This window comes from Salarias fasciatus, chromosome 14, assembly GCF_902148845.1.
Source record: "Salarias fasciatus chromosome 14, fSalaFa1.1, whole genome shotgun sequence".
NCBI classification, from domain to species: domain Eukaryota; kingdom Metazoa; phylum Chordata; class Actinopteri; order Blenniiformes; family Blenniidae; genus Salarias; species Salarias fasciatus.
In genome coordinates, this window is record NC_043758.1 from 26,013,947 (window position 1) to 26,039,096 (window position 25,150).

The following is a 25,150-nucleotide window of genomic DNA, read 5'->3' on the forward strand; positions in this document are numbered from 1 at the left end:
TATTTTTTTAAAATTATTTTCAACAATAATAATAATAATATAAATTATGCTTGTTATTTATTCTGCCTTGGTTAATAGTTAAAATATTTAAAATGGAAACACCAGTAACCGTTCACTTTAAATAAACAAGAAAAGGAAAAGGCTCGTGTCAGTGGCTTATTTTGCCTTTCCTGATAATTTAACAGAACAACCTATGTGCAACTTTCAACAAAACCCAGGAGGAAAAAAAAACAATGGAAAAAAATTAAAGGCAAACGAAAGATCTAAAAAAGTATACTAAAATTAATAACAATACAATAGTTAATTATATTGAATTTCTCTCATCATCAATCAGAACTGTAATCCTTATTCTGTATTGTTTGGAGCTTTTCTAAAATTTGATAATGGATTAATTGATTATTAAGATGATGATGTAAGTTAATACTGAGAGTTTAATTTCCAGAACAGAAACAAATCAGTATTGAGACTTCTCACTTTACACGACTCCATATTGATTTCATCTCAATTATTTCGATACAAGACAAGTTTGATAGTCATGTTAATTTTTTTGTTTTTGTTTTATTCCATTGCTCTTTTATGCCTGTCGTCATTTTTTTCATATTAATGGCATTCATTTGGATAAAACAAAATAAAATGCATTTATTTATCAAGATAGGAGGGAGATTAGGAGCAAGTGACAAGTTAGTTAGTTAGTTAGTTAGTTAGTTAGTTAGTTTTGGTGGCTGTGTTAACTGCCTTGGACTTCTTCTCTTGTCTTTCTTCCAAAGGAATTGATAAAGTTTAATCTATCTATCTATCTATCTATCTATCTATCTATCTATCTATCTATCTATCTATCTATCTATGTATCTGTCAAAAACAGTTTGTATAGTTAGTTTAATTGGGGCTAAAACATTCTCATATTAATAGGATTCATTATAAAAAAATTAATACAATGTGTGTTTATTGAAGTCATGCTTCTTTGTTAATTGCCACATCCAGTAGAGGGCAGTGATGCTCTAATAATGTGAATTGGGAAAAAAACTCAGGATTGTGCACAATTTCACAAAATCTGTGTCTGGTTGAACCTCCTGACACCAGAGAAATCCTTTAAATCAGACTTTATTTAGCTGAGTCTCACCTTGAGAGGACATGAGCTTTGTTGTCTCAGTTGTGTGGTCTGGAGTGAAAGATGCAAATAATCTCTTCTCAAAAAGGTCAAAAAAAGAAAAAGGAAAGAACAGTTGATTCGACATCGTGAAATATACAACATATCATGTTATTGTTGTGAATTTTTCAACTTGTCGAAGCCAGTACATCCAGCAACAGTCTACATGATCAGGCCAAAATTTGACTCACTTATCTAATCCTTCACCAAGGGTCTCAAAAAGTTACATCCTGAAGATCTCTCTTAGTAAATTACATGGAATTTATCTTATTCATGTGTCTATAAGTAGAATATTACATGGAACTTAAGAAACATAAAAGTTGTATACTTACAGAAGTCACTGAAGAATATACCCATCTTAAATAATTGATCATTCCTACTTTTAGGCAAATGTTTGGTATTCAAGTGTGATTTAACTGTAACCACGGAGGAACTTTAAACACAACTTTAATAGTGTAAATACATTAAACAAGATTACATTTGATTACATTTATCTCGTTTCTTTGCTTGTTTCTGATTTTTCAACACAGTGACGTGAGGTGATGGTTTTATTCTGAAATAACGGAAGTCATGTCTGAATCTGAAACGGAAACAGCTGCTTCGGGCTAAAGTGACCCCTTCAAAATAAAGACACACGTATTACAAAAACTTCCTCTTTTTCGTACATATTTCTTTCAAAGTAAGAACATAATGTGATAATGTGCTCTCTCTCTCTCTCTCTCTCTCTCTCTCTCTCTCTCTCTCTCTCTCTCTCTCTCTCTCTCTCTCTCTCTCTCTCTCTCTCTCCTGTTGTCCCCCCACAGTCAGTTATTTTTGAAGAAGTAATAAGTAATGAAAACTAATTACTTTTTAAAAGCGACTTGCCCAAAAATGGTAGACACTGAATAAATATGTATGAAACAAGAAGCCACGTTAAGTGTTGAAATAAAGCATCTTGGTTTGATTTGAGAAAGATGAAAACCTCTGTTTTAAGCTTCTCTCTGTCACTCGGGTATTTTTGTTTTGCTTTAAAATATGGGCAATGCTCAAAACACCTCTTAAATAAGGGACTGTGTGCAATTCCAACACCCAGAGAAGAATAACAAGGTAATTTTAACTATTTGAAATTCTAACTTTATGGTTGTGTTTAGCTGTAAATTCTGAAATAACTGAGCAACAAGTGACATTTAAACTTCCCAACTGATTTTTCTACACATTACTGGCCTTACATAGCATCTTTAAATCAGAAGGATGGAATAAATCTTTAAAGACATCTTTGCAGACATATTTTATGTTTTCAGTAGATGCTGTACACCACTTTGACTTTTAAGGACATTTGACACACAGGCAGCCAGTGCAATGATTGTACTTTTGTAGCACAGGTGCAATGTGCTCCACATTCTTTATGTTGGTGGATGAGCTGCAGCTATGTGTAATTCACTGACACTAATATATAGCGCTGTATTTCATTTGCATGAATGTTGTAATGTTCCATGATCTGAGACAGACGGAGCAGACAGAGATGTGCTCCTCTGTGTGGTACGTAGGGTGGAACAATACAATAAATTCTTTGTGTCACTAATTTTAAATTAAAGAGTGATGGCAGTGGGTGCCTCTGAAAAAGCTGTGATAAAGAAAAATATGTATTCAGGTCTGAATAAGTACACCCAGATTTCAAGCTTAAAATCACTTTATCCTGTTGTGTGCAAATGTTTGTGACACACTAAATTTGGGAAAATATTTACTTATTTGTTTTATTCAAACGCCAAAAGGGTCATGTATAGGAACTGCATAAGGTGTAAATGTATAAGGTCAAATGAAGTGACCCGTAAGATCAGCGTTGCTGTGCAGCTCCTCTTCCATCCAGCAGGGGGTGCTGCCTCCCAACTTTACCTCTTCTTCTCTTTTTTTTCTGTTTTATTTCTCTCTTTTTGTTATCGTTGACCCGAGCATTACTTCCTTCACTCTATCCTCTTCAATCCTTCAAATTTCATGGATTCCCTCAGACCACAGAGGAACCAAACTCCGGGCGGAAGCGTCTTTTATTCTGACAGGTCGGGGCGGATGGGGGCGGGCACAGCTGTGGTTTACGGTCTGCTGTCACCTCAGGAACAAACACTGGAACATATGACAGACAGACATACACACACACACACACACACACACACACACACACACACGCTGTGTGCATCACGGTGTCCCGGCGAGCTGGTCACAAACAACCGCGAATGAATCCATGAGTTGACCTCCGGGAGAAGAGGACGGTGTGTTCGGTAGGTCGAGCCGTTTCCCGGCATGTAGCGTTTCAGCGGCGTTAATACCTCCACAGGGGCATTTATGAGGGCAGACGGTCACGACAAGGAGACCCGAGCAGCCGGAGATCGAAGCCTTTCCGTGGTTTCTTCTCCGAACCTCTCCCTGAGCCTCTCCCTCTCCCTGAACTGGATCCAGTTCCAGCTCTGTCAGGCTGAGATCACTGCAGAAACCCTCATCCGCACGTTGACGTGATTTATGCAGACTGCATGCTGCGTGGAGAGGTTTTAAAGCACCTGATGATCACTGATCTTTGAGACTCTTCACACTTTCTGTGCACACAGCACCAGTTTCCTTAATGCATCAAAACTAAGTTCTCTTTTCTGTTCTTCTTCCTATGAAACTATCCAGACAGACATTGCATTCAGCTGTGGTTTGTTTACTCAAAGCATGGCAGAAGTGCTTTATTTCTATTCTGCATGCATGATGCATCAGCAATAAGTGAGGTTTTGTGGGCATTTCACTCATGTGACTTTTCATCACATATATTCTGCATGCGTAAATAAAAACTTCAGAAAACAGGCTACAATGTTAATTACACAAAATAACACAAGAAGGACTTATTATTGGGTCATGGTATTAAATTAAATGCATAAATCGTGTGCACCAACAGGGAGTAAGAGTTATGTGCTAAATCAAAATCAAATGTGACGTTGATGCAATTATAAGAAATGCCAGAAATACTGCGAAATAACACATGTTGAAAACTCCACAGGGGATTTTGTTTTGTTTCACTTTCCTCTTCCTCTTTACAGAATTCTCCCTGAAACAACACGATGAGTCTGCTCCAAAGGTCAGTGACAAACAAATGCAGGACCCTCTTGGTCACTCTCCATCTGGGATGGAGATGCCGAATAGTTGTAGAGATCACACCTGTTTGTGTGATCCAGGGATCTGAGCCAGATCTGTTCCAGGGAAACAGTCATAAAACTAAATTGGAATAAACATACTGTAGAGAGAAGATTGGAAAACTACACTTGGGTTCTGTTTGCATTTTTCTATGTATTTTGAACAGTTTCTTACTCTAATGTAGATTAATCTTCCATCAGGAACCTGACCAACTTCCCTGATTTCTTCATATTTCTGACAAAGTCACCACGTCCTGCTAACATCAGTCACTGAACATGTGATCAAGTAGTTGTGTCAGTCATTGAGATCAGTGTAATTTCAGTCAGGGTTTTATGAAGTCCTGCCTCAGACTTCTCATAATTTACACAAATAAGAGTTTCTGTTTTGCCCAATTTGCATTACCTGTCAGTGAAGAAGTTAAGAAGATCACCTTTCTCAAAAATCCGCATTACGTGACAATAGTTTTTGTCACTATGAATTCTGAAAATTAGTGGGATCAAGTTGAGTTTTAAACTGTCAAACTGTTATTATGTAAAATTAATGAACTAAAAATAAAACATTTTACCCACATTAGTCATTCAAGTGAAAATAAATTCATTATTCTACCATAAAAACCTGTATTTTAAGAAATGTTAACGTTGACAACGGCAGATTTGGGAATTGTATGAAAATGCTGGGATCTGGAATGTCTTTCCTGGTCACACAGAGCACCGTGTCCAGGTTGGACATCAGCCTTTTCGCAGCGTCAGCAGGGATTAGATTTAACCTCCGGCTAAACTAGCATGAATGAACGCAGATCCAGACAATAGATGGTTAGTCTGACGATACAACGGCCGTCAGTCCTCGACAAACCAGCGGCTTTTTTTTTTTTTTAGAAATTTACACCTTTGCAAATGATTTTCCGTCTATGAAATGAATCTACTTGGCAGCTGGTTGAGAAATGTCTTTAGATCATGGCCTGATGCACACATTTCAATAGTAGACTCATTACTGGGCTGCTGGATGTTATGGTAGTTATTTTTTCCTTCTAATTTCTGGGGATTTGTGATGTCCACCATGGGCCATGGACCACCATTGCTGTCGATCAGCTGCAAATCTATTAATTGAATGGATAGTGCATGGAAACATAGCAGCAGCCCTCGTTTGTTTAGCGTTGCATGACATGTTTGAGACCTCACTCAGCCTTCCAGTTAGGTGTCTTGAGGTTTGTAACGATGGGATCAGGCGTCAAATTCCTCACAGCGGTGTGTCACTTGAGACCAGTGACCTATTTATATGTTTTACCATTGACACAGCTTTTCTCATTAGGATAAAGAAGATAATTTTTAATGAATAACAAGGAAATGAGCTCTGCTGTGCCTCCTGTACATGTTAAAGAAGAGAACGAAACACTGTAGTATTCTGTATTATTCAGATAAAATCTCTATTATTTAAAATGAGACATTAAATTAATGAAAACAAGAGAAAAAAACTTTCAAATGTGTCAAAAAACAGTATATGAAAGATAAAATAATTTAATAGCCCCTCTAGAAAAACAATTTCTCTGTAGCACATTCTTTTCATAATTAACCTTTGTGACTCACACTCTGAGCGCTGGACAGCCACCAGGGGGGGCTTGGGGGGCTTGGGGGGTCCAGAGCTTTTCCCAGGGATTCAAACCTGCAAACCGATGACCACAAGCATGCCACTAAGCCATAATTACCCCAACAACATGAAAAATAGTAAAGAAAAGTAATTATAAAGGCCAGAAAATTGCTGAAATGACACAAAGATGACCTAATTTAGATTAAATTAAATCTGATCCAATTGACATATCCAGTAATGAAAATAAGATTGAACAGACCAAAAGCAACAAAAAAAAATTTATATATATATATATATATATATATATATATATATATATATATATATATATATATATATATATATATAGAAAGGCCCAAATTTCGATGGAGACCTTGTATCCTTTTTAGATTTATGGCAGAAAAGTTTTGCTTTTGGTTTCGACTATTTCATTATGACCACCGTATGTGTATATATATATATATATATATATATATATATATATATATATATATATATATATATATATATAAAAGTTATAGAATGTTATTGTACATGCACACAGATCAGTGTGATGTAAATATTCAAGATCTTTCAGACCTTCTTTTTTGACGTATCAGCTCAGTCAGTATCCGATGCATGTAAGAAATGAATATCTACTGATGCAGATCATGTTGTAGTGAATGTGCACTTTGTTAGAAAAGTGCTGTTGAATATAAAAGAGCAAGCCGAGAACACACTTTGCATTGGGCTTGTTGATTTACTCGTTCATATCTGTCTCTAGTGACTGTGGTGCGCCTCACTCTTCTGGAAAGAATGCGCTTTCCCTGTTTACAGGAAGACTGGTGGCATTTCCAAAATGCTGCTTTCTGCAAACTGTTTTTGTGTAAATAAAAAGAAAAAATGTACATGAAAATGTACTGTTTTTCTTAAAAAAAAAAAAAAAGCTATTCAATCAGAAAAACGCCAAAAATGACTGTTTTTTTTTTTCTTTTCTTTTTTTGCCAAACTGTACATTTATTGTTTATTTTTAATATTTCAAAAATATTTAAAGCAGGGTTGTTGAACACATTATAGTTCAGGGGTCATATGCAGCCCGATTTCATCTTGACTGGGAAAATACTGCCATAACATCCTCTAAATTTAAACCTCGTTTGGAGATGGTTTGTAGTTTGCCTTTGACTTAACCTGGATTTGTGAGATGAACTGTGTGCATAGAAACCGCTGCAGAAATCACATGCTATTAATGGTGACTTGTCTGAGTGCATGAGGTTTGCTCCAATTCATTATTTTCCTGCTTGTCTAATTGTACTCTTCATTACCGATGTGAAAGTGTAATTAGGTTGTTGTAAAAAATCCAAACAATTTAAGAATATCTTTTAATTTAGGGTTGTTATTCTGCTGCAGTGGTTATTATAAATTATCTTGTTTGAGAATATGTACACCTTACACACCTTACACATGCAAAAAGTTCACAGGAAAACTTGATTGTTAAGTAGAAGAGTCAAGAAAAACGGGCTCACAGCCAGCATGAATTATGTTGTGTAATTTTAGCAGCATGTTGGTTACATAACTGACATTTGAACTACCAGGCTGTGCGGTTCAGCGTCTGCAGCACGTTTGTTTGACAAACACACTGCTATTTTAATTGTTTAACTTCAAGCAAACATGTCGGATGAGACTGTTGAAAAAGTTACTAGTTTCATTGGAAATAATTATAAAATGATAAGTTAGCCATACTGCAGAAAATCATGATTGGAATGCACATACTGGAAAACTCTTGACTAGTTAAAGTTAGAGTTTCCAGAGAAAGCCATTGTCTGTTTTTATTTTATGCTTTTGTTGGTAAAAGCAGCCTGTGGGGGCGGGGTTGAGGAAAAAACAATGCAGTTAAATGTAGAATTAGTTTGCATGCCTTGGTCCACGATGAATCACAAGAGATTTGAAACTTCTTCACGGGAAAACACAGGGAGGGGATTTAATACGCTCAGACACTCATTTTCAGATGATGTGGTGGCACAGAAAAAAAAATCAATACGTATTAACACAAAGGACATAAATAGGAAAACATACTTATTGTTTCATAGGTTCTTTAAGACTTGATCCAATGCATCCACTGCAACCAGTCACTGGCGATTGGTAAAATTTGCCATTATTATGTATTTAATCAATTTTACTGCTTTACCTTCATTAAACCTGAAGTACAACAAAAGTTGTCAAAACCTGGAATACTGATCATTTGGTCTCTGTAAGATACACAGTTCAAAGTAGAAAGGTTCTCATTTATTCCACATTTCACTGAATGTTCCACCTTTTCTGGATTGTATTACAGGAACACAATGAGCAACAGTGAAGTTTATTGGTTGTAGTTGGTGTGCTGACTCTTTAAAACTTTGAGTCATACAGATTCCTTCTGTTGTTGTGTTGAAACGAATAGCCTCTTCCAGAGAATATTATATGGAACTCAAGATTCTTCTTCCAGTAAATCATTGGTACCTCCATTGATTCTTTCCCTTGGCACGAATGCCCTGCAGACTTTCAGGCAGCCTTTAGTTTGGAGGCTTAATAGTGTTTGCTGCGTGAATGTCAGTGCCTGGGAGGTTCGGCACGGTACCTGCTCCAACCTGCACCCGGCCTCACACCAGCCCTCCCTGCAGCTTCGTCTTTGATGTGAGGCAGATCTGCGACCAGTCGACACACCGCATCGACTTGTTCGCCGTGTGATGAGAGTGACCTTTATAGCTCATATAAAAATAGCGAGCATGCTCCTGTGTCTTCCAGGTCGCTGAGTCCAGTCGCCCCACTATGGCGGTGGAAGAGGAGAGTGGACGTGTTCCTCTGCCCGGCCAGTTCCTGCAGGGCCTTCTGCTCCGCCCCTTCAGAACCAGGTGCACAACTCAGTTTGGGTCCAAATCTCTTCTGACAGGCACAACAGCAACCCTCCCTTCCTAAAGAGATAATGTTCACACAGGGTAATTACAGCTGTGGCATGAAATGGAAGCGGAAATGCAAACGTGCGGTTCAGTGAGGTTTCGGGGCCAACAAGCCCACTGACTGAAAAATGCTGTATCTTATCTGTTGATGTTGTCGTTTATATACAGATTCTTTGTTGCAAAAGAGGTCATTTAAACAGGACGTGCGTCAGAGCACGGAGATCGGTAGCCTGCGCACACAGCACCAGGAAGTGGCAGTCTGTCTTAAAGCCATCAGTACACATGAAGGTTAATCCAGTGAGACAGTGTGCTGGATTGAAGCAGATGATGGAGAGTTTGCTGAAAGTTTTGAGATGAATGAACACAAGCAGCTGCAGCATGGAGAAGACAGTGGAACTGGAGGAGCCTGAATGACTTTCTACAAATGACGGCACATAAAGTTTAGAAAGACACAAGCAGATCACCTGATCTGAATCGTGTTTATAATTATCTATAGAAGCAACAGCAACGCTATGGGAAGAGAGTCCGACTGTGATGCTTTGAATAATATTCTACGGAGAAAGAACCCTTTGGACCCAATAAGGATCTTCATTGAACTGCACTGGTTTTATGAGTGGTAATTTCTGATAAGAGTGGCAGCATTTAAAAGGAATCTTTCCCCCTGCAAAATGTTTTCAGGACTGCTTAAAAAATATGATTCAATGTTCAAGATGTTCTCAAGTTTGCAACATAAGAAACTTGATTGATTGATTGATTGATTGATTGATTGATTGATTGATTGATGGCCAGCGTGAAGTCAGTTCAGTTCTCTGGCATGTCAGAGAATGTGTCATGCCTCCTATAGGCCTGACACATTGTGCAGCATGATTTGAAAAAATAAAAAATAAAAAAATAGAGCCACAGGAGAGATTCATTAGAATCTTTGAAAACTTAAGGGGAACAACAGAAAATACCTTGTGATAAACTCAGTGAATAAAAGTCATGGGAGGAAATGGGGAAATGCTCCTCACCAAAATAACATCAGTATCTCTGCTGAAGGCTGATTTGCACTGCAGTTTCAAATCCTTGAAAACAGAAACAATCGTGAACCACGAGGTTTTTAAATTTTGTAAATCAACAAATTTGCCGTGTCTTTCAAGCCAAGCACATTTCTTTCTTTGCCTTGCCCTCCATTACCATCCATATTTCATCTGAGACAGCTGAAAAGAGATACGTCTGCAGTACATCCACACTTAGTTAAATAACATTTCTTTTACTTCTTTAAGCTCCAGATCCACTAGAGATCCACAAGAGGAGGCTCTTCTTGTGGTTCAGCCACCTTCCTCAGGAGGAGAAGCAGTTCGGAGGCTACTTCCGGCCCGAGACCATGCACGTGGATCCGCTCATCTTGGAAAGGAAGACCGAGGAGAAGGCAGGACACATCTGCTCACCCTTTCACACCCACTCGGATCCCAGCCCCGCCGTGAACATAGAGCATCTGTTGGAGCCCGTGGAAGGGTGGAGCGAGGGCCGGGGGATGAACCTGCTGCTGTACGGCGCCGTGGGCACCGGGAAAAGCACGGTGGTCAGGAAGCTGGTGCTGGACTGGTGCCAGGGTCAAACTCTGACCCATTTCAAGCTGCTGCTGCCTTTTTCCTGCGAGGACCTCAGTAAGCTGACGAAGTAAGTCCTGTTTCTCTTACCGACAGATAAAATATGCAGGCTCGTAATTAGGGGTGTAACGGTACACAAAAGCCACGGTACGGTACGTACCTAGGTGTAAGGGTCACGGTTCGGTACGTTTTTCGGTACAGTGGGGAAAAAGTAAAAAAAGCTCACAAATGTACCAGAACATTTTTCCCAAGCTTTCCCATGCGACACATTATTGGCCCAGTTTACATGGTGTTTTTTCAATCCGATTGTAAACAATAGTATTAAACGCGAGTGTATTCATGTACAGCATACAAAGCATCCACGATGAATCCTCGTTTACAAGGACGCTGTGACATGCGCACAACGTCTCACGAGGATCTTGCAGGTCTTCCTCTCTGCAGCAGCAGTCCTCAGCACCAAGCAGAGAGTTTTTATCTGCTGATATCTGCTCAAATAATGTCCCAAAATCTCCATGATACGCTGCTGAAGGAGCGGCTGCTCCACTGACCGCAGCACCGCCGTGCGGAGCAGCACGTCTCGGTGTGAGCTCTGCGCCGCATGCCGATGTTTCGAATTAACTGGTGCCCGTGTTAACTTGTGACCAATAATGACTGAAACATCTTGTCGTTCTGGCGAACGTCGGTTATCGACAGTTACAGTGAGTGTATATGTTTAAAATCTTTTGTGAGTCTTACTTTAAATACTGCTGTAATCGGCATGTGTTTACACAGACCTCCGCTGTCATTCGTTAACACGGGAACCAGTTAATCCATAACACCAGCCTGCGATCGCTCGTATTCTGCTATGGAGCTCTTTATACAACTCGCTGTTGCACGATTTGGTTCCATCTCGCCTCTCCATTGTTTTTCATGTCGGGGTTTTGTATTTAAAAAGTGTTTTTCCACCACCGTGGCGTTCTCTGCTGGTTTTTTGACTGTGCTGCTTCCCGTTTACTGGCACGTCACACGTCACTACGTATGAGAGAACGCACGCGGAACAAATACTCGCCTGTTTAATCCGCTCCGCCACACGCTGCAGCTCTCATTCCGCTTGTACTTTCTTCTTTGTTTGTTCATGTTTGGACCTGCTTGTTCTACTTCTTCTTCTTCTGTCATAATGGTGGTTGCCGGCAGCTTTTAGGCTCATTACCGCCATCTAAGGTTGGAATTTTTTTTTTTTTCACTCACTGGTGTATTCGTCATGTGATTGTGTGTGCCGAACCGTGACCCCCGTACCGTGACGGTACGGGACGAATACAAATACCGTTACACTCCTACTCGTAATGCAGCGTCTTCCTCCCAGTCGCCTCGATCGAACTTAAAAGCTTTATTCTATTTGGCGTTCAGTCAGGTCAGAATCAGGCTGTAAATACTCGCTACTCTCACTGGTTGTGCTACAGTGAGCCGGCTTGTTGACTATAGCTTTATTTAGTTTCATTGTCTTTAAAACTTTGATAATCTAGGAGTCAGAGGAGCGTCAGTTTTCATGGAATCACATTTTAAAGCCCAAACAAACCAAACTATTCCCTATTTTTACTTTCTGACAAATTCAACAAAGGAAATCCACATTCATGTGATTACACAGAACCTCCATTGAATAGAAGGAATGTGGTTTTAATCTCCAACCCAGCAGGACTCCACCAGGTTTTTATTACCCTATATCACCACCAAATATATCATGAGCTTATATCTTATGTAAACATGGTGGGACAACTGAAAAAAAAACCAATTCAATCATCTTTTATTGAATTGCCACACTGAATTAAAAAAAAATCTCTCTTGTAAACATGTCCCAGCAAATTACAGGACACACCGCACAAAACATGTTGTAACAACTCTGAAGGACAATTAATGTTCAATGCTTGATATAAAAATCACATTCAACTGAAAAAACCTTTCCATGTTTGCAGTAAACTCAGGCTGATGAGCCCCGCCAGAGCAGATTCAAAACAACGTAGTTTAAGAAAGATAAACTCCTTCAATGTGGACAGAGTAGAATACATGGGGGGGGGGGGGGGGGGGGGGGGGGGGAGTTAGACTGGAAAAAATATCAAGAATAGATCATTTAATTTCAGTCTATAAATATCAATAGTATTCTGGTTAATTATTCTCTTCTTTAAAATACAAGAAATGTTATAAAATGTAAATTTAGATCTGAATCAAAGGTTTTGTAGTGCGTGATCTCATGTGCGACTAAAATCATGAAGGGGAAAAAAAGCATTTTTCAGGCGACCCATTAAGGAATTTTTATTAGGAACTGAAACTAAATGAAAAGAGTCAACATTAAACTCCTTTGCAAGGCAGGGCAAGACACTTGGTTTGTAATCGCGATCAGTGCGATTAGCAGAATAGAAAAGGGCTCGGCAAAAGAGAAAAACCAGAGAGGCAAGGCGTGACTCACCAAAGTAAAAGCTGAAATGAACAGACGAGGAGAGACTTGACATAATGGAGACGGACAGCTAAGAACACAGAATGTCAAGGAAACAATCGACCTGACAATGCACCAGCCACAACTTATAACATGAGCGTGAAGGGACTGACCAGATACAAATACATTGAGAAGAATGAAAGAATTTGATATGGTGTTGAATTAGTCCAAGGGCTGTTGTGTATACAGGTTCCAAAACTCTTCCCAACAGAATGACTGGAAATATGAATGAATAACTAATTTCAGTTCAGTCTGACTCAAGGGAACAGCATGAACTGATGAATCTGCTTACAAGCAGAACGTCTTCCAAGAGATGCGACCAAGATTTGTTGACCTGCTTCAGTTTAGCATATGAAGATTCAGCCAGAGGACCGCCAACTTAATCCACCTAGCTCCATCTAGTGATAAAAAATATAGTGAGCAGGTTATATATTAAAAAACAATAAGGGATTTTTAACAACTCCGTACAGATGAGTTCTCTTTAAAGAATGGCTAAACTTGTGTGACAAAGTCAATAAATTCTGTGTCTGTTCCGTTCTTTTAAGAGTACTCATCTTCACCGTAATGCAAATAAATAAAATCATTGATCATCAATAATTTGCATCTCGCAACTAGTTTGATAGCACTGAGTTACTGGTTTGGTTTGTTCAGGGCGACCTCTTTAAGGGACCTGGTCAGCAGGAAGTACCTCCACCTGAAGAAACACCCCCTGCTGAGTGGTGAAGGGGACCAAGCCAAGGATGTGCTCTTCCTCTTCAACGGCATGGAGAAGATGCGTCTGGACTTCCGGATCGGATCCACCGAGCTCTGCAGCGACCCCAACGAGCCGCTGGCTCCAAGCATCTTAGTGGTGAACCTGCTGAGGAAGTACCTCCTGCCCGAGGTGAGAGACTCTCCTCCTACCTTCACAGCCAGCTTTTTATTTGCCCGGGAGTCAGTAACTGGTTCTGATGGAGATGTCTGTTGTATGTTTACCAGGCCAGCGTCTTGGTCACCACCAGACTATCCGCTCTGGACCGGATCCCTGAGAAGTATGTGAGTCGCTACGCTCAGATTTGTGGCTTCAACGACCCAGACCGCCAGCGTGCGTACTTCGCGGGCCGCCTGCTGCAGCAGAGCGGAAAATCTACCCGTGACCAAGAAGCCCAGTCCCTCATAGAGCTGCTTTACCTCAACCTCCAAAGAGAAAGCCAGCTGGCCACGGCGTGCTTCCTCCCATCTTACTGCTGGCTCACGTGCGCCACACTACACTTTCTGCACTTCACTGACGCCAACGCCCCCATCCGCACGCTCACCGGGATCTACACCAGTTTCCTGAGGCTCAACTTTGGTGGAGAGGTCCTTGGCACAGGAGCGGAGGCGAGTATGCCCAGTCTGGATTATCAGAACTCTCTGATGCTCTACGTCGTCCGTACTGTCGGTAAACTTGCGTTCGATGGAGTGACGTACAGGCGCACGTCGTTCTCTGAAGAGGAACTGGAGCAGTGGATTGGAGGCAAGACCAAGACGGACGAGGAGCTCCGTCAGCTCGCCGTTTTCCGGACAGATGTGTTGGATTTCTTTTTGACCCCCTGCGTAGAGAGCAGTAAGCGTTTTCCTGAAGAACTCAGTGAGACGGACCAAAGACGCTACGTGTTCGCCGTCCCCGCCATGCAGGAGTACTTGGCGGCTCTCTATGTGGTTCTGGGAGAGAACAAGTCGGCTTTAGAAAAGCTGAGTAAACAAGTGTCTGTGGCCATTGGTCAGGCAGGGGAGGATGTCGGCGCCATTGTTGGCATCCTTTCTAAGTTCATCCCTCTTCGAATCTTCGCCGTGTTCAACCTCCTCAAGTTTTTCCCCAAAATCTACGACAAATTCAGCAGTCACAACAAGGGCAGCATCGCCAAAACTATGGCGTCTGAAATGTTCCGTACAGAGGACAGTCACAACGAGGATGTCCTGGATCAGGTGGAGCAAAGCCTTCTGGGAGTCCACGGCCCGCAGCCCCAGCAGACCACTGAAGGCCAGGCTTTTGAACTCTACCCCATCTTCATGGGTGGCCTGTTGCATTATGGTAACCGGATGCTTCTCCAGCAACTGGGCTGCACCATCCAGAGCGCCACTGTGGTCCAGATCACACGTGCCCTGAGGAAGTACCTCGTCAGAGGTAAGACACATGGAATTTCCAGCATGTTCTGAAGCTACACAGGCCTATTACAAGACGAGCCGATGCGGTGAGTCCCTCAGGCGATATCACTCTACCAACACTAGTTTGATTCTGGCGACTGAACAGAATTTTAAATCGACTTCTCAAAAAGCCATTTGAAGCCATCTGAAGCCATTAAACACAGTTTCCAACAACTCTATGAGATTTTGCAAGCCTCTTGCTCCGTGCAGTACCGTAGGGGGGGTAAACCATCTAGCGCTGTTGCACCAGGTATTCAGGCTCAACATTTTCCATTTCCTTGTTGAAGCCTTTAAACCTTCAACTATTGTAAAGTCATTGTCACGACAAGAGATGTTACATTCAACAGTGTTTCAGAAAGTGGTGTTTTCCCTGTTTCTACGGAGTGGCAGCGTTTTCAAAAAGTGCCGCTTTGGGAGCCCTCTTACAAAATTTGTTTTCAGTGACTCTAAACACTGTTGTCATGTAAACAGACACCCAAAGTTTTCCATTTTGACCTGATGTAAGCGGGGGTGTCAGAGTTGCTTTGGGCTGTAGCTCTGACCAGTGGCAGTCAGATTAACACTGTGTGTTTGACCAGAAATAAAGACAAATGGTGATGAATGACTGTCTTCTTCCTGTTTGGTGCCAGAGCTCAGCAAGCCTCAGCCCCCGGAGGAGGTGATGGACCTCCTGGTCCTCCTGTACGAGTTCCAGAACCCCCGACTCACTGCAGAGGTTCTGGCCTCAATCCGATCCATTCGCCTCTCCAACATTCGAATGACCTCACTCAAGTGCTTCGTGCTGAGTTCGGTACTCTCGTGCACACCGCCCAGGTAAACTGTGACTTCACGTGAGAAGCTATTGGCAGTTTGTTCTCAATGTGTCCGACTGTACAAAGTGCTGAAATTGTTCTGTTTTGAATAATGCTGTCAAACGCTTAATTTTTTAAATCAGATTAATCACACTTTTCTGTTCGATTAATCGTGATTAATGACAGAATATTTACCATATTTTGTTAAATAGAAAAATTAGTTTGACAAAAATGTTTCTTTGTTTTTTATTGCCAAATATTTGACATGTGTCTCCTCAAAAGACATTTTGACTTTAGTCTGCTCAAAAGACATTTTGAACAATGCTTTAAAGTGCTAAACAGACATCTTCAATAGAATAATTATACCCTTAAACAATAATGTAATGTTTTTGCATTTTAGTAACAAAGTGCAGATAAACACTGTAAACATGCATTAAAGTATAAGTGCTAAACAGACATGTTCAATAATGGAATGCAACAATACTGCAGTGTTGTTGCATTTAGTATAGAAAAACACTGTAAACATGTTGACTGAGTGCAAACATTGTACTTATGTAGTTTTCACCCAACAGGACAAACACTTAGAATGTCCCTTAACACATTTAAGTTACTCTTCTTTCAACCAGTTGCTTAAACAAACAAGCTTATTGAACATTTTCTGACAGACGGTAAACTCTTGACTGTGTGGTTGTTTGGATGTTTTCCTGCAGCTATCAGCTTCAGGAGATGGACCTGTCCTCATGTATGCTCACTCATGACATGATGCAGATGCTGATGCCTGCCTTCAGACACACACGCAACCTCAAGTAAGACACACACACACACACACACACACACACACACACACACACACACACACACACACACACAAGAATGTCTTTCTGCATGGTGCAGGGTTGCTGGGTAGCAAATTTTTCGAAGATCCTGTCTGCATTGTGATGAGTTCACTGCATTTGTTCCAAGAGCCATGTTTGAAATATACTGACCTGTCAAAGTGTTACAATTTCTTCTATTTTTTTTTTTACTTGTAATGCTTCATTTCTCTTGATCATGTCACCTTGCAGCAATCAATAATGTAATAATGTATTTAAAAAAAACAGTTATTCTGGCTTTTTTCAATATGATGACGTGAATCATTTATTAAATAAAAAAAAAAAAAACAGTACCAGTGTCTATCCTCAATGAAGGAATCTGACAGTGAAATTCACTCTACTCAGTTTTTGATGACTAAGCCGTCCAAAAACAGAAAAAAAAAAGATTTCCATAAATTAATTTTTTCAAAGGATTTTTCAGTAGAATTGTCTTATACAAATTGTTTTGATAATAATGTATTACATGCATAGAAATTATTTACAAATTAAATTATTAATTCATTGGCAAAATGTTATTATGATAAAGACTGCTTTTGTGTTATTTGTTTTATTACATTTCAAATAACCATTTTGAGTATATTAGTCATTATTATATTATTGGTTGCTGCACAAGCTGTCAGTGATGTTATGATTGATTTGTGTGTTGTTGTTTGAAATAACTCTTGTGTTAGACCTCTATTGAATTGATGCAGAATCAGGAAGATTATAGATTATACAAAATGTGAATGTAAGTGGTTCAGAAACATCTACTATCATCAAAAGGAAACAAAGTATGTTCTGCTAATTTTTTTTTTTTTTTTAAATATAGATTGTAGCTGATCTGATCGATTGGAGCCACAATCTGTTTGTGATTATTCTTTAGATTTTAATATAGCTGAAGTTTCTAATGAACAGGATAATTATGTTGGAAAAAAAAAAAAAGCTTAAAGTGTCTTCTTTGTACCTCTTAGTAATATTTAAGTGCTTTAAACAGGAAGAACTGCTATCAAATAACAACCCTGGTATTGTGCTGGTCAGGAGTTTGTCTTGAAAACTATGAATAAAAAGTGAATGCCAGCTTCTTCAGATCAACCAAACCTGAAATACAGGGGCCAGTTTTCAAGGAAGAGGGAGGAGCTTCTCACCGCTGTGTCGACGCCGCTCTCCTTCTCCTGAACTGTTATCATAACATAAAATCGATCCCATCTCATTGTGTTTAGTAACACTGTCTCAGCAGATTGTATTTTAATGTAGATGTAAAGGCAAGCTAAGTTTAATTGTATATTTAATTTGTATAGCACCATTCAAACACAAGGTAATTCAAAGTGTTTCACAAAGGGAAAGAAATGCATAACATTATATTAAATTCATAGAAATAAAAGCACTTCATTAAGGGTCAGCATTTACTATCATAAATAGATAATTTAATAATTTATCCACGTATCAATTATTACCTACTAGTCATGCTGCCACCTGCCACTAGTCGGCAGTAGTGAGCCATCGATTTTGCACAGAATTGCAATGTGAGGCTGTAGTGTTAACCACTGCACCACTCAGTTTTTATTCACATGTTCAGAACCTACGCTGTGTCCCAACTATTTTGGAATTGGGGATTGCATTGATATGATCAATTCTGAAACCATTTATGAGAGATTTAAACCTTCACCCTTTAGATATGAAACAAAAGTGTACCGGTAATTCTGTCGCGATGTTTGTGTGTTGATAAAAATTTAAAGTTAATTATTATATCAGTCAAGGCCGTAGGTGTATGAGTGAGTAAATGCATGAGTTGAAGGTTGCATATCGGTGCATTTTGAACCTTGGTTGTTTGATTATCGTCTCTATAAAGCACTCCCTCTATGATGAATCATGATAAACGATCTTTATAAGCCTGCAGTCCTGCTACTTCATGTTTACTCTGTGTATAAATGTGTGTACACAGTTCCTAGCACCGCAGAAAAGTGTTTTTTTATTAACATTATAGGGTGCAGTTTGATCCTGAAGATAGTAAAATGAGTTGAAAGTCATCAGCAAATAGGGATGTAAAGAGGGAATTTTTTTTTTTTTTTCTCAATGAGATGCATTTTCTTTCAAACCCAAACTACTGAGATGTAGTTCTATAATGTAGGATTCTGAGTCACATGCAAACACTTAACAATAAAACCATATCTCATCTTAACATTCTAATGTGCCAACTATGTTATTTATTATACGTGAAAAAGAAAATTACAAACACAATTGAAAGTAAGTATGTAGCCATCCGCTATGTATATTTATGTGAAAACAGCACAAAAAATGGTTGCATTTATTATTATTATTTACACATTAAATTAAGCCATTGGCAAAAAAATCCTTGCTTAAATATTTAGATTTTTAACTGGGAAGTCATTACATAACAGGCTTTGTTTCAGTTAAAATGATTAAAATTGTTCCATTACGACAGGAATGGGTGCTCCACCAGCTGTCAGTGGCCATAATGTTTTGGCTGCCTGGTGTACGTATTGATGGATCTGTGTTGGATCCTTTTATTAGGAACAGACAGATCAGAACAGAGTTCATAATAAGTCTTTGGTTAAATTGTGCAGAAACATCAGAAAACCTGCAAAAAAAAGGTTTTATTTCCAAGAAATGTTTTTTTAATTCTTATTTCAGTATTGGCTGCAGTTATTAAATTTTCGGTGTATTTTTTTTTTAATTTCACATCAATAATGTCATAATTTAATAAATATTTTTGCAAAAATATTGCATCCAGCATGTGATTGCAGTGTGTTTGTGTGTGTGCTTGATAGTTGCACCTGCCTGTTCTCTGTCGTCTCCAGCCTGCAGTTTAACAGCCTGGGTCCTGAGTCCTGCATCCTGCTGAGAGATCTCCTCGTAGACCCCAAGAGTTCCATTAAATCGCTACAGTAAGACCACCGATCAATCCACGCTTTGAACCAAGTAACAAGAGAGGATTAACTGTGGAAATGCCTGGAGGCGTGTGGGGGATCGGGAAATACCTGAAAACAAGCAAATAGTTCATGGAAATGAATGAATTCACAACTGACAGAACATGGACAACACCAGATCTGTGATTCTGACTGGAATTCAGTTTGAAGCTTAAAATGGAAAAACTTCCTGGTTTCTTATGTTCTCACTTGTTAAGAAGCCAAGTATTTTTTTGGTTGACAGACTGATTATAAAGACCATGAAAGGCTCAGAGTTACACTTAAAAATTCATATGTTACTTACAGTCAAGGATTCCTTAAAGGTGCATTAAGGTGTTTGCACGTTTTATGCAAAACAATGACCCCTGCAGGCCTTGGGCGTAACTGCAGCTTGGTGAAACGCTCGTGCCTGTGGCTTGCGTCCGTGTATGTGCCCGGAAGAGGGGAACTCCTTCCTCGCTCTTTTCGTCACGCTCGAGTAAAATTTAAGTTTCTGCACATTGCACACATCATTGAATTTTTGTAACATATTTATGGTGGAAAATAAGTATTTTTAAAGTTGAAAAACTATTTAAAGGTGCATTAAGGAGTTTTTCAACTTTAAAAATACTTATTTTCCACCATAAATATGTTGCAAATATTCAATAATGTGTACAATGTGCCCTGACATATTTATTTTAAGTACCGCTAACAGCGCTAAATTGTCACTTGAAAGTTGCAGTGTCGGTACGGCACCAGAACTTTTTTGCTGAGAATTTGACATAATGTGACGTAATGCGCCTCCCACTGGCCTGATTTCCTTAAGTTTGGTTTTGTCCGCCATTACTCCGCCAGATGCTCAGCAGCAACAACTGAGCAGTACTGACGATGGATCTTCCAGAAAGTAAAAAAAGACCAGCTTCTAGCACTGCCACAACTCCAGCACAGACCCCAGCAGGCAAAAGAAAATTAAATTTTACTCAAGCGCTACTAAAAGAGCGAGGAAGGAGTTCCCCTCTTCTGTGCACGTACAAGGGGCCAAGCCACAGACACAAGTGTTTCACTAAGCTGCAGTTACGCCCAAGGCCTGCAGGGGCCGTTGTTTTGTATAAAACGAGCAAACTCCTTAATGCATCTTTAAAGTATGAACATTATATTTATTGTAAAACTCTACAATCTTTCATATCTGACCTGCTGTGTGTAAATTTAATGAAATGCAGGAAAAATCAACTCGGTTGATTTTAACTTAACACCAGCGAGTAAAATTGGTAAAATACAGTATAGAGAAATCACAAAGCCCTCATTCTGTTTAAATGAGGAACATCAGATATTACATTTCAACATCTAAAATGTTAAAAACTATAAGGACAAAACTAAGAATATATTACTTATGAGATGCTGGTGAAAGATCTGTGATGACTGAGTCCGTCGTGCCCCTCAGACTGTGCGACAACCCCCTGCTGGACTCGGGAGCCCTGTCCCTGCTGGAGGCCCTCCCAGAGAACCAGTCCCTCACCCACCTGTCCCTGATGCACACCGGCCTGGGGGACCGGGGGGCGCTGGGCCTGGCTGAGAAGCTGCAGAGCCACGTGGGGCTGCAGGACCTCAACGTGGCCTACAACAACATCGGGGACAACGCGGCGCTGGCGCTGGTGGACGCCTGCAGGGAACACCCCAGCATCCACACCGTGCAGTAAGCTAGTCTGGGATGTCTCACGTTACCCACGGGTAGAAGTAACTACAGGATCTGTTACAAAGAATGAGCCGTTATTAAAAGTTAATGAGCTGAAATCGTGTGTGATGTTTAGATAACCTGACGTTTCCCCGTGCAGCCTGTACCTGAACCAGCTCAGCGATGTGGGGAAGCAGTCCCTGTACGTGCGGGGCGTTCCCAGGGGCCCCGGGGGCAGCGACCGGCGGGTCAGGGTCCTGGCCTCTGTCACTGAGGGCTCCGACATCTCCGAGGACTGGCACCCGATCCTCGACGTGATCCGGGAGAACGCCTCGTCCTGGGACCGCCAGCGGGTCCAGCAGCAGCTTCAGGTACACGACAAGATCAACACGGCATGAGCAGAGGAAAGGAATTTTACTCAAGGATAAAACTCAGGTTTTACATAATCCATGCAGCAGAGGGCTGCAGGACACCAGGTGAACTTTCAGTATTATTTCCATCACATTGCGTCCATCAGCAGGGTTTCATACCAGCTAACATTCTCACCTACATGGGTTTTTAAAGTCATTTGAAGACTGTGGGAGGAAACTGGAGTACAGTATTTTTCAGGTTAGTTACACTCTGAATGAACTCTTTCTCCTCCATATTTTATCATTTTTACTTCAAACCCTGCTGTTCAGATGTTTCTTTTTGCACCCATTTTTCAGTCAAATGCAGTAGTAATGGAGGTGTTTCTGTTTCCTGTAGTAGCTTTCTGTTGTCACACAGCGCCGTCTATTGGTCACAGATGGTATGTGCTGGTATATTTGAACATTTTTCTTTCTTCATACATGAGTCACCCTGACATACAGCCATGTATTTTGGCTGAAACATGCTGGTTGCCATGGAAACATTGACGCTTTCCTCACATTCACCGAAGGTGCAGATTTTGCATCAATCCGTTGTTGTTCCGGAGCAGATTTATGGAGGATAACGTGATCTTCAATGATGTGTGTGTGCGTGTCAGTGACATGGCAGTCCTCCCTCTGTGCAGGCCTTCCTCCGGGACCTGGAGTGGGGCCGCCAGCAGCAGCAGAGCATCTGGAAGCGGCTGCACTTCCGCCGGGTGGAGAAAGGCGTCCGGCAGACTCTGCGCATGCTGGAGAAAGACTCTCTCTTCCCATCCAACGGGTTTAGCAAGTAACCCCCCCCCCCCCAAGAAGACGACCGGGACGCGTGCAACATTTGGAAAACTGCTGAATCCCGCAGGAGACATTTCAGAAATGGTGCAGAACTGAGAGGAAACCTTGAAGACAGGTCTGATGTGGATCCTGCAGCTTCATCCATCATCATTTCATGAAAGTTGGAAAAATAATTGTCACACCTCTGAAGTATAACCTCATTCTCCAAACAGAAATATCATCTAAGTTCAACATCACATCCAGAAACTTTTCACAACATAACATGCAAACGTGGGAAATGTTCATAACACATTACAGTCAAGTAATTCAAAAATGCGTTAATACTTAATAGGAAAACGTCACAATGCAATACTACACAATATACTTTTAGAAGAAGGTTGTTTTTTTTTTCCTTAATCTTGTCTGGTTGGATTATGTTATCTTCCAATGAACTGATCTAAATCAGTTTTTTGGGTTTTCTCGAATCCTTGTGGTCAATGTGAGTCCTGGTGCAGGGCTGCGGAGCTTCAGAACACCACAAGGTGGTGCTGTTGGAGAGGGTTTCTTTTATCACACTACAGGCAGCACGACAGAGTTTCAGTAGTGTGAACTGCTGATCAGAAAGAAGAAAAACTATGATTATCAGCAGATTATCCACAAGAGGTCCAGAGTGACCTCTTCGCTGAGGTTGTCAGGACATTCGATTTTTGCACATATTTAAAACTATTAGACAACTTCTAACATGTTTTTTCTTTTGTTTTGTTTTTTTAAAAAAGGGCTTCCAAAACCTGTTCATTGTCATCCATCTTATACATATCATATACATATCAGTGAAATCTTCAGAGCCACTTTAAATGGAATTGATGAGGCGATGTGGTGATGTCTAACATTTTGAAAGAGGTCCATGTCGATAACTTTTGTTATGTGGACCTTAATTATTCTTAGTTTTAGTTTCGTTTTGGGAAAAACTCAAATAGTTCCATTCCTGCTGTAACTGGATAAAAGAGTGCAGACTTGAAACAGGATGGAAATATTAAGAGGCCCACTTCAGCTTTGTTGGCCTGTGAGGCTACAACATCAAGTCAAATCACCAGTGCTATGGAAAGTTATACATTAGTTACACTGGTAAGTGTTGTGCTGTAAAATATTAGCAAATCACTGGCCATTGCAAGTAATGCATTACTTTCCCAACAATGCAAATCAGACATGGAACAGGTTTGGTTTATGAATTGAGGGTTAAAATGTTGATAAAATGCAGTTTTCTGGCTAAAAGGAAGCAAAAAAAAATAATCTTTACATATCAAACACTAAACACCTTCTCATGTCGAGTCCCTCTCGACTTTAAATGTCTGTTTTTTTTCTTCTTGGCTTTCAGTCGGAACGCAACAGTTAAAATATGGTCTGTTATTGCTGTACACTCAGGGCTCAGTCCATCTGGTGGATCTGATCTGATCGGTCAGGTTTTAATCTTCCAGTTTTCAACCATGTATTCACAGAGACAAAAAGACAGTTAAAAAAAAAGTCTTGAGAATCTCGATTATCCTGTTGTGCATCAATAGGCTTAGTTTTTTGATCCACGAAGTACATCTGTGTTGAAAAACTCATTCATTTCCACCAGCTGCCTTTGTGTATCAGTCTGCTCGTAGCAGGCTGTTTTCCATTGAAAGTTAACCTCAAATAAGTTACAGTCTAACTGTTTCAGAGCCTTAATATCCAAGCCAGTCAGCAAATTGAGAAAAAGGAAAGAAAATACTCACTTTTAAGCATTTCAAAGGGTAAAGAGGAACAGGAAGAAGGATTTTCCATGAATTCTCCTCTTTGTTGTAGTGGTTTTGCTGCAGGACTGCAGGTTAAATGTATTGCCTGTTTGCACGGTATTATTAATGCCCTCTTCATAACGTCTGTTTGGTTGTGTATTCAGCCTTTGCTTTTTTTTTTTTTTTTTTTTTTTTTTTTTTTGTTATTATTTCTGTCTCCGTTCTTGCACAAAGGATTCTCAGGAAACCTAACCTGGCATCAAATGTCCAGAGTTTGATTATTTATTCTTCAATCGGATATCCTGATAATAAAAATATAGAGGAAAAAAATAGCCTTTTTGGGCGAATATTGAACCTGTTGAGCTGTGCGTTCAATAAAACACCACTTATGAACACATTTCCAACAGAGTGGAAAATGAGTCACAAATGTTCAGTCAAAAAGGATTTGGTGATCAGTAATTGTGGAATGGATTACTAATAGTGCGATGCTGCCTTATTGTTTTGGTCATTGTGTGTCTTCCATGCTGTAATGAACAGGTTAGGAGCCAGTTGACAATAAATGATATGGTGCAAATGATCGTCTCCTGGTTATTTCTATTTAAACATGAAAATGTGGGATTTTTTTTAAGTCTATCATCATTTCTTCATGAAATCAAAATGTTAGATGTGCTATTTACTTGGGCCTTGGTGTGCATGTGCAGCAACAGTGTTTAAGAAAGTTTTCTTTCAACAGAATCAAAAAGTTGCATTTTCAGTGGATTTGAGTACCGTTGTTGTGTAAACAGAAACCCAAAATGCAACAAAAGTTTTTCCATTTTCACTTGAAAACAGCATCATTTAACCAGGCCAAAGTTAAATTCATCCATTTTATAATGACTTCCATGCAAGACCATCAGTTCCTCGAGTCTTTCAGTCTTAAGGCCGTCTCAAGTACACCTGGCCGTCTTGGGATCGGGGTGTTGACTTCAACTCTACGTCGTGGTCCCACCAGATGCTCCTGGGCC

General features: G+C 40.1%; 1 protein-coding gene across 1 annotated transcript; it reads left to right on the forward strand.

The window, feature by feature from the left end:
- Positions 1-3,262: 3,262 nt before the first annotated feature.
- nlrx1 (NLR family member X1) lies at positions 3,263-24,696 on the forward strand. The gene is made up of 12 exons (XM_030109076.1): positions 3,263-3,399; positions 4,195-4,232; positions 8,633-8,739; positions 10,050-10,446; positions 13,495-13,726; positions 13,822-14,989; positions 15,639-15,822; positions 16,511-16,606; positions 19,471-19,557; positions 20,999-21,250; positions 21,390-21,600; positions 22,263-24,696. Exons 2-12 carry the CDS (start codon positions 4,216-4,218, stop codon positions 22,410-22,412), a joined length of 2,901 nt encoding a protein of 966 aa, XP_029964936.1. The 5' UTR covers positions 3,263-3,399; positions 4,195-4,215; the 3' UTR covers positions 22,413-24,696.
- The last annotated feature ends 454 nt before the right edge of the window (positions 24,697-25,150 follow it).

What these genes read in the sequence shown, in the direction of transcription:
- nlrx1 (XM_030109076.1), top strand. An exon ending in GACCTCAGTAAGCTGACGAA is followed by an intron (nt 10,447 to 13,494) that starts GTAAGTCCTGTT and finishes TGGTTTGTTCAG; the next exon opens with GGCGACCTCTTTAAGGGACC. An exon ending in AGTTCCATTAAATCGCTACA is followed by an intron (nt 19,558 to 20,998) that starts GTAAGACCACCG and finishes CGTGCCCCTCAG; the next exon opens with ACTGTGCGACAACCCCCTGC.